The sequence below is a fragment of the Pyxicephalus adspersus genome, chromosome 4 (assembly GCF_032062135.1).
Source record: "Pyxicephalus adspersus chromosome 4, UCB_Pads_2.0, whole genome shotgun sequence".
Taxonomy (NCBI): Eukaryota; Metazoa; Chordata; class Amphibia; order Anura; family Pyxicephalidae; genus Pyxicephalus; species Pyxicephalus adspersus.
Genome location: NC_092861.1, coordinates 88,045,808 through 88,056,559, shown reverse-complemented (window position 1 = coordinate 88,056,559; position 10,752 = coordinate 88,045,808). Strand labels below are relative to the sequence as shown.

General features: G+C 35.9%; 1 protein-coding gene across 1 annotated transcript in view; it reads left to right on the top strand.

The window, feature by feature from the left end:
• Positions 1-10,278, top strand: part of MED23 (mediator complex subunit 23) — a gene marked incomplete in the record, with an annotated part of 40,296 nt that extends 30,018 nt beyond the window's left edge. The window contains 6 exon segments of the mRNA XM_072408914.1: positions 253-489; positions 1,178-1,343; positions 4,427-4,690; positions 5,581-5,701; positions 6,857-6,988; positions 8,182-10,278. Of these exon segments, the coding sequence (XP_072265015.1) occupies positions 253-489; positions 1,178-1,343; positions 4,427-4,690; positions 5,581-5,701; positions 6,857-6,988; positions 8,182-8,355 (1,094 nt within the window).
• Between the last annotated feature and the right edge of the window lie 474 nt (positions 10,279-10,752).

Here is a 10,752-nt window from a genome sequence, read left to right as displayed (position 1 = left end):
ATTCTTTGCAATATATGAATACATTAATGTGACATGGTACAATGGAGTAAAGTTTGTGATAGAATAATTGTTTTAGGAGGTGAATATTACTAAAAATTGAAATTCAGTTCTAGATGGTGCGGGAACCTCACTAGAGTTCTTTGTCAAGAGATACATAATACTAGTAAATAACCTGGCTGTCTAAAGCTAAAATTTAGGTTGAATATCCTATTAACTTTGTGTTTTTAGTCGTAAATCTCATCTTTTTTGTAGATCGACCAGTCACCTACTTGTACAATACGCTGCACTACTATGAAGTCCACCTTCGAGATCGAACAAACTTGAAACGCAAATTAGTCCACTCTATTATTGGCTCTTTGAAGGATAACAGGCCCCAGGGGTGGTGCCTGAGTGAAACATATCTCAAATATGGCATGAATGCACGAGAGGATAATCCTTGGATCCCGGATGACACCTACTACTGCAAACTCATTGGACGACTGGTTGACAATATCCTTTTTGGTGGTTTTACATGGCACAGGTTTCATCATTTTGGGTTTAAAGAAAATTTTGTGAATTATTCTTCAGTCATGATCAACATTAATACGACCCAAAATTGTTAATCTGAAATCTGCTACAATTGAACGTCTAGCATGTTTTCCAAAAAGAAATTTCATTACTTAAATCAGGAACTTACTTTTTAACTCTGGATGCTGTTTGCACTGCATCAATGTCCTTTTGGGGAATATTACTCCGGGCTCTCAGTGGTTTCCCAAAATGAGGACAGGTCATTTAAAAAAGGCTCCCCCTTGGGATGTTTGACCTCACATCCTGTTCTGGTAAAAAAAAAAAAAAAAAGTTATGCGCACTTTCTGCGCATAGTGAAGATACACCTACACACAGATCCAAAAACCGAATAATACTGTATCTGGAAAAAGAGTGACATTTTTTTTTGTTTTGTTTTTTTTTCCATTATACACATTAAGGTTACCTAAAAATATTAGGATTGTGCGGTTGGCAGCTTTGTAGGATACTAGGAGAAAATAACCTAAATACCAGCAGATTTTACTTGTTCCAATTAATCATTTTACTCTTGAGCTTAAACATAAACATTCTTTAAGATATTGTTTATAGAAGGATATGGTTTCTTTTTATTTTACTGTTCTTGCCATGCTAACTTTTCCTTAACATAATTCACCTATGGCAGGAAAGTCTCCTGGCCCATTTCCAAACTGTGATTGGAGGTTTAATGAGTTCCCTAATCCAGCAGCTCATGCCCTTCATGTCACTTGCGTTGAGCTCATGGCTTTGGCTGTTCCAGGAAAAGATGTTGGTAACGCACTTCTAAATGTTGTTTTAAAGAGGTAGGTGAATGCAATTGATAAATAATCTTCTTGATTCTTATTTTCCAGCAAAGTTTCTGCTTATTAAAAAGAACATGTAAAATGTCCAAACTTGTGTTGTCAAGGAGACTGTTCCAGTCTTTCCAATGCAAAGACCAGAAAAGCCAAAAAAGTATTCTCCTGCTGGGGGATATATATTATATATTTAGTAAAGCATTTAAATCCTGTCCATGTGGAGAACAAAAAATGGCATTTTCCAATCTGGTTATTAAAGAAAAAAAAAACATGCACAGTGCCATGAGTAGACCAACAACTATACAAAAAAGCACCACAGATTTTGCAAAAAAATCCTATATGTTATTTTAAAATATAGCTGCAAAAGTGCAAGGTTTTTGAAAGACACAATTTTCACGGTTTCCTTTAGGTATTGCCAAATCAAAGTAGTGGTTTTTATAGTTCCTTTAAAGTGGTGATCACATGTAGGTTTTTTATTTTTGCCTGTACTAGCAAAGAATACATTAATGAATCCTGTGAAAATACCATTCTGTTTGTTCATTCATGGTTACTGCCAATGCTCCTTTCTGCATACATTAGGAAAAAATCTAAATAACATTTTCCAAGGAGTAAAGATTACATCAATCTCCCATAATACATTTGGAAGATAAATATCTGTTAATATATAAACATCCTAATCATCCAATGTGTGCGTGTACATTAAATGCCTAGAGTTTAGTGTTACTTTAGTGTTTAATGTATGTGCAGAAAATGGATTCTGCACATAAGCCACTAGCTATAGTAAAAAAATCCTAGTCTAAGCAGATGGGTGATGCATGAAAGACAGTATACTAAATCAATATTTAAGTTTGTAGATGAAGATCTATATTTCAGTTTATTGGATATTCATACATTATTTTCATGAAGAAAAAATAAATCTTCCTTGTGTTTTTGATGATAATGCAAAGCATGGGAGAGCATTATACAAATGGAGGCTTTAATAATAACACTTGCACACTCAGCCTTCTAGATTTTTGCAACTTTGAAACCCTGAAAGTTAGTGTACCCTATAATGTGTATTCTGCAAACTACCCTATTGAATTACAGTATATCATTGAGTATAAAGTGATCTAAATTTAAACCAAGGTACTTATCTTTACCTGAAAATACAGGGAGGTGCTTTGACTAGAGTATAAACACAGGGCACAAAATGTAGCTGTCACTGCTAACATTTAAAATGGTAATCAATAGAAATGCCAATAAAATTACCATGAATTAATACATCTAGGATGTGTTATTTGTGAAGAATTTGTTTATTCTGGGAAAAAGATTAAGATCACTCAATTTGTTCCTTATATTTTGTACTTTTATACTCCTTATGATTTGTCACTTGCTACCTGTGCAGTATTGTTTGCCACCAGTAGATGGTGCTTTGCCCACTTGTAAAGTGTGTAACAAACCTATGCCTACTGTTTCCATTGGCAAGGATTTTTTTACACCCTTTTCATGAGGTCATGAAAGGGGGAAAAATTGGATTTAAACTTGAGTATAAATGGTCCATCACAGGAAGTGGTAATAAGAGGCTGAAAATTTTACAGATACAAATATTGTAAAATTTATATTGTTTCAATGTATATGTTTTTTTTTTTGTTTGTTTTTTTGTTACTTCAATACAACTGGAAAATACAACTGTTGCTTTTTTATCATACACCATACTCAACTAAAGTTAATGAATAAGAGTTAACTCGCCTTATACAGTAAATAGGAAAGTAGGGGATCTGGAAAACCAAAATCTGCAGTTTTGTGCTTGTTTGCTGACTATAAGGTATTTGCAGACATTGCAGAACAAAAGACAAAAAATGAATAAGCAAGTAAAATATTGTTATTCTTTCTTCATAGCTATCTTTCAATAGCAGGCTTCCATGTAAAAATCTCTGTTCCTCTATTAAATTACCATCTTTTTATTGCTATGGGTTATTTATCGTCTGTTTTTGAGTAAATTGTTTTTTTTTTACACATTTTAACCACTTTTTTTTTTTTTTTTTGGAACTGTTATCTTTTCATCAAGTAACTTTTCTGGTTGCCCTAACCTTTTGTTATCTAGGACTGACTCGCATAGAGCATACATTTTGCAGAGGATTCAGATAAAATTTTAGTGGTTTAAAGCTAGTTTAGCTCCCTCCTGCTCAAGAATGGCCCCTTGGGTTTACAGGAGTTCTTGATGATCATTAGGAGATTTACAAAATGCAGAGGCATTGTATACAATGCCACACCACTACCAATGACCTCTCTGAAGCAAATTCAGATACCAATGCAACGGCCTAACCTAGGTAGTACTGAGAAGCTGTGGTTACAGTATATTGAACCCTAGGGCTTTGAACGCAGGCATTGGAACCTAGCACGAAAATTTACTTCACATAAAAGGGTAGACAACCCTGTTATGTAAGGTAAAAATTCTGTTTGTTTGTTTTAATGCAACACTTTTTTTTTAAAGGGGTGCAGGACTTCCCTCTAATTCTATGAATTGGAGCGCAAAGCCTCCAGGGATACCTACGTTGCGCAAGGAAAAAAATTTGACGATTTCACGCATGCGCAGTGAAATTGGCAAGGTTTTTTCCATCCTACATCACCCGATCTCACGCCTGGGTCGTTTGACGTAGGATGAATAACCAGGAAGAACAGGAGAAGATGGCGGTGCCGGCTCCAGGACGACGCGGGCTATGATGCAAGACACCCCTGGATGGATCAGACTGCCCTGCAGGATTGAAGGTAAGAATACATATATATAATTTTTTTTTTCTTTAAGGCACTTTTCAGTTTAGTTCCTCTTTAAGACATAGCTCTAGTTTTGGCAAGCATTTATCCAGGCCTTGTGTGGAAGAGAAGTGAAATATGCTGATATTTGTTATTTCCGTGTATGTAGCAGACTTCAGTAGTTACTTTTCCTTTGGAATGTGGGTTTGTAGATGTTTAGCCTTTTTCATCCTGAAGACAGTGACTTCACATTTTCTCTTTTTAAGCAGTAGTTAATTTAAAACAACAAAGATGACCGTGCATTATTTACTTTTTTACTTATAACTTAATATCATGTTACACAGTACAGTCTAAAGTTCTAGTCTATCAGTTAATAAATGGTATGCCTGCTTAAATTTGTTTCAGGAACCCTACTGGATAGTTTTGCACGATCGCATTGTTAATGTCCTGCAGAGTCCAAGTCTGACCTCAGAGACTGAGTGGGTCGGTTATCCTTTCCAGCTGTTTGATTTCACTGCCTGTCACAAGTCGTACTCAGAGATGAGCTGCAGCTACACGCTGGCTCTGGCACATGCTGTGTGGCACCATTCAAGCATTGGGCAACTGTCTCTCATTCCAAAGTATGTACATGTTCTGTACTTCATGCCTTTTCTGTCGTCATTATGCTTGTTTGTGAAATACAGACTATGATGAAAGTACCTCAGAAATGGATGATTTAAGGGGAAAACAAGTCTTGTGAAATCTGATTCTCAATCTAACCTTAAAATGGGTAAAAGTAATTTAAACCTAATGAACCTCAAAAGCGAATAGATTTTAATGTTTACACATTGTTGAAGACCAATTTTCTGTGCACATGAGCTTAGTTATTCTGGCCTAGCCTGAACCAGGTGAAGATTCCAGAAAAAGAAAGGTTTAGTTCTGCTTTAACACCAACTCTGTGGAGAATCCCTTCTGGAGAGGTTTAGATGAATTTGGAATTCCCCCAGGATTACCAAATGATTTTAAGCCCCCTAGCGTTCTAATTTTGTCAGTTTTTTGATGCAAAAGGTGATTTTTTTTTTTTTTTGCATAGAAATTTTTGTTTATATTGTGGGCCTGTATTTCTTAACTCCCGGGTATTATAATTATATTTATTTAATATATTATAATATTATATAATAAAAATTGTAAAAAATAATGAAATATACCACAACAATGTAATTTATAAAAAAAAAAACCTAGTTTATCAAGAAATTTCAAAAGGTCAGATCAAGGTCAGGGATAATAGTGAGCAAAATGTAAAACAGGGCACTGGGCAATGTTTGGGGCACTAAAATATGTACTGTTATTTTCATTATATGTTGTGTTTTTTACTGTAAAAACCATTTAAAAGCAGATTACATTTTAATCTGCTTTTAAATTTCCACGCCCGTCCACAAATTAAATAGATTTCTTTACAGTTTGTTTGATCTAGTTTATTATTCTCTGTAAAATGTATCACTGTAATTACATTCATTTTCATTTTTTCCAGATTTCTTCCAGAAGTTCTCATACCCATTGTGAAAACTGAGTATCAGTTGCTTTATGTCTATCATTTGATAGGGCCATTTCTTCAACGTTTTCAACAGGAACGGACAAGGTGCATGATAGAGGTAATAGCATTTTGTATAGGCACATAAAACATGTTAAGAGAAAGATGAAAACACCTGACATTGTACAGTCACTATTTAAATACTTTATTGGTAATCTGTCACATCTGCCAGCTGTTTTTAGGGCATGGCATTCATGCATATAGCTAAATCTAATAGTGGTGTTTTTCCTGGTTGTACATTTATTGGCATGTTAAGGGACAATTTAAATAGACTACCAAAATGTATTAGGAGAGTGAGAAATTGTTGTTGAGAAACGTGAAAGTATTTCTGATTTAAGGGAAGCTTTTTAATGTGTTTTTAGATGTTTTTGTGACCGATTTTAAAATGTACATAATTATGTTTGAGGAATGGCAAACATAGGCAGGCATTCTGTATTAAGAATACCTACAGAAACCCTGGCTACTGGCAGCAGTTTAACTATTACATCTTAGTCAGGGAGACAATCATACTGCAAAGTAAATTCTTTTTTCCCCCCTTGCAATTCATTAAAAACATATTTTGTATGGTTTTTGTTATATTTTATGTATGTATGAGCCATATTTGCTAATCCCCTACGTAAGTTTTTATTGTTACAGTGTTTGTACAACTGTGTTCCCTCTCACAGCGTAATTGCAGTGAAATATAGATCACCCTTTAATAATAATTTTGTTAATTGGATTATTTTAGCTATATAAATCCATTAGAAAACTAGTCAGATTTGTTGCTAACCTAACAAGAGTACAAAGTGCTTATTGTATTTTTATTTGTGCTCTTGTAGACCTATTGAAAGAGGCTTATGAATTTAGCACAACTACTACCCTCTCCTATTTGCTTATATGTAGATGGGACTTTACTACCTTTTGTCTGGACAGTAGGTGACAGTCTTAGATTGGATTTTGCCTTTGTTAATGGAGTAGTAGATACTGTAAGAGAGAATCTTCTCATTTTGTCCTTGAAGCTTAAAAAATCATATTACTGTTTATATATTTAATTTATACATGAGTTGGATGACTTGAATATAGTGTAAATGATTCTCTGAATTACTATTTTCATGAAACATCATAGCTGAAAATTGTGGGTTGTGAAAAAGGGTAACTTGAATGTCTATGCTCTTCCATGGAAACAAACTACTTTTCTTTTTTTTTTTATTTTATTATTTGTATTTCTTTACTGTAGATTGGCGTTGCATTCTATGAGATGCTGCTTAATGTAGATCAATGCAGTGATCACCTAAATTTCATTGAACCCATCTGTGACTTCCTGTATCACATGAAATACATGTTCACTGGGGACAGCATTAAAGAGCAAGTAAGTATACTTTTATTTTGTATTATTACCAACATAATATGCAGCTCTGTACATGAAAGGCAAATACAGACAGTGACAAAAGAGGAGAACCCTGCCCTGAAGAGCTTACAGTTTAAGAGATGGGGGAAGTATCACACATTAGAAGGGGAGATATGTAATGCTGGAAAGTAGTGAGGGTTTAGGAGACATAAGATGACAGGTAGGCAAGTTTGAAAAGTTGGGTTTTGAGTGCTCTTTTACCCTCCCTGACGGTCTGAATAATAATATTTTTAATTGTCAAAGCGGTACATTTAAAAATACTTATTTTAAATTTCCTGCCTCCCAGCCACAAGCCCGCCCGGCCTGCATCTGTGTAGCCTGGCAAAACTCGGCTGGCATCGCCAGGGGAAGCAGCTGCTGGGCATCGCTGGAGGATGCTGTGGGCATCGCTGGAGGACCTGTTAAGACTTACAAACTCCCTTGCAATTCCACCCCCAGTGTAGCTCAGGGTTACTGCGTTTGATACTGAAATTTAACCCCTAGCCACACTCGGATGTACCGCTAGGGAGGTTAAATGATTAGAAAATATGACCAAGCCGAATAAATTACGCAGCACTTCACAAAGTCATGTCACTAGCTGTCCCTCAAAGGGGATCACAGTCTAATGTCCTTACCTCAGTCATATGTCTATAATACAGTTTAGGGTCAAATTTTTTTTTGGGGTGGGGGCCCAATTAACCTAACTGCATGTTTTGGAATGTGGGAGGAAACTCCATGCCAGTGTCCTGGCCGAGATTCGAACCTGGGACCTAGCGCAGCAAAGGCCAAAGCACTAACCTCTGAACCACCATGCTGCCCTAATGTGGCAGGAAACAAAGAATGTCATAATTACTATAATTATGGGGTTATTTAAACAGAATTTAGACTTCTCTCCTGGGCAATCTTGTTAGTAGTTTTTCATTCTTGCTTCAGTTTTCTAAGGTCATAAAAATTGCATCACTTAGAGACTATATTGTTAAAGTGGCTCTGTCCTCACCCTATGACTCATGCTAACCAGTGACACAGTCATTCAGTCAGTAAATAAATTAAGCTGAATACATTGGCAACTCCAGCTGTTCTCTTTTTCCATTGTACCTAATAGGCAGATTGGGGAAGTGAAAATATTTGGGTTAATTATTATTTGAGTACTCAATTACCATCAATTCTTTTTTCAGGTGGAAAAGATAATCTTCAACCTGCGACCAGCTTTAAAATTACGCCTTCGCTTCATTACACACATCTCTATGCAGGAACCTGTTCCTGCACCTCCACAGCCAGTGAATAATGGATCTCCAGCTCCGCAGAACAGCCAGGTGCCTGTTAATGTTTCCATGCCTGTTGCACAATAAGAAGACAATTTGCCACTTTTTCTCTTCAGCCTTTCCTTAAATTCAGGGGGGAAAAAAAAAAAATCAAAGACGATGCTTTTATTTTTTTATCTGCGAAAATTTTATGGTTTTGAATCATGGAACCTTTGCTACTGCAAGCCTATAGTGAGCAGTCTGTTTTACCTTTAATGATTAGGTAAGGAGACAGACAGGTGCACATCTACCTTGCACACTGCTTTCATTGGATTATAATGCACAATCCTATTTTCATCTGCTGGCATCTGGATAGAGAACTATTGATTTTCTCTCAGAACATTTTGAAATCCTGTACCTTTTGTACTTGTAAACTTATGCATCAAGAACAGACCGTGTTGATGAATATATGTAACTTTCGAACATAATATGTCAGTTTGTGTTGTATAGTTTGCTAAAACCTGATATTGAAATGTAAAATCTTTCAAACCTGATAAAGATGTAAACACAAAAATAGTTTGTTTCAAAGGTTAAAAGGTTTTTCAGTTCTTTCTTTGCAAAAGGTAAAACTTTAAATCCCAAGTCTCGCTAAATCTGTATACATACAAAATGTCTTTGTATGAAATAAGATTATTCTTCTGTGGCTTTTTTTGTTTGTTTTGTTTTCCTATTTTTATTTGATATGATCAAGTAAAAGGTGAGTGCTCTGATCATACAATGCAAGTCTAGGAGAAAAAATAATAAATGTTTTTGTAGTCATTGGTCTTAACCAGGGTTAAGATTACATAAAGGCCGTACCCGCACTAAATAAAGTGAGAATTTGATTTACTTTACCCTCCCTAGCAGTAATCCCAATTGTGGCTCAGGGGGAATTATCCATCCAAAAGCAGTAACCCTGAGCCACACTCGGGTTGGAATCCCCAGGGAGTTCAAAAAGCCTACCTGGTAAGTGGTGCCTGTGGCGTTCTCCAGTGATGCCCGGCTTCTTCCCCACGCGATGGCGGCATCTTGAGTCTCGAGCGTGTGAAAGTTGGGAGCGCGAGGCCAGGGGAAGCAGATGGCAACTGGGAGCTCTGACGGGACGGGACCAGGTGGAAAATTTAAAATGCTAAGTATTTTTTAATGTACAGCTTTTACATTTAAAAATACTTTATGTTCATACTGTCAGGGAGGTTAATAAAGTTCCAGTGTAGATTTGACATCAGGCAGGGCTTTATTGCAGAAAAAACAGACCTGCCTAATCGCTGCCTACCTGTCAAAATTGGTTCCTGGAATACATGGCAAATCCTGGCTTCCCTTATAGGCACCAGAACTGGATGAACTCCCTCGCGCCCGCTCTGGGGTTACCCGACCCAGCCAATCAAGACGGCCAAAGATTGGGGACAGGTGAGTATCCTAAATTTGTTCTGCTTTAATTTTTCCAGCAATTTGTGCTATAGCAGCTGTTCTATAGGTACAGACCAGATGGGCAAGCTTTTAGCTATAATAATTTGTCCTTTAATCCTTTACACTTGGTTGATGGTTTTTTTTTTCTTCCAGCACATCACCCTTTAGACCTTAGTGTTCACTTGACTCTAGTATATCCAACCTTTTTTGACAGGTACCATATGAACAGGATAATTGATGCTATTTACTACATCTGTCAACAGTTTTATTGTTTGGCTAATCGTTGTGTTTGTGCGGTATACATGTATTTATGTAAATTTACACCACTGTGAGTAGTGTTACAATCTTAAATATGGGGCTAGTCCCTTAGAACTGTCATTTTAATTTCATAAGTAAAAATTGGTCCTGAGAATTGTAAATTTATCGATCAACCACATGTAGATATACAGCTTTTAAGTCAGGTGTGTCACATCTTACACAGACTTGTTATCGGTGCTGAATTTTGTCCTTTTGCTTTTAGAGGCTTTTGTATAGTTATTTTGGCCTTTGATATAAGTGTAACTGTTTTTTTTTTTTTGTTTTTTATAAATAAAACCCTAAATGTTATATTGAATTTTGTAAACAATTTTTTTTGTTTTTTATTTTTTATGTTTTTATTTTTTTTTATGTTTTTATTTTTTTTTATGTTTTTATTCTCATTTACCCATTTCACCTTAGTAAAGTAAAAAATGGACCCTTAGGAAAAGTGAGGAATAGGTATGGGAAAACCTCCAACTGCAAAAAAAAAATCCTGACAGAAGCTCTGTTTGCTTGTATGCAGTATGCAGTATACATATATGTGTGATATTGTGCACAGTTTCAGGAAATGCACAGAGAGAATGGTCAATCACCAAATAATTTGATGGGCCAGAGGAACAGAGAAATATGGGAGTCATGTAAAACAGGCTGCTTCTCCAAAATTTTTGATATTGAAAGCGTAGTACTATTACACAGACTATTTAATAGAATCATTCCCTTGCTATAGGACCATGTGTAACACTTGCTCACCACTTTATTGAG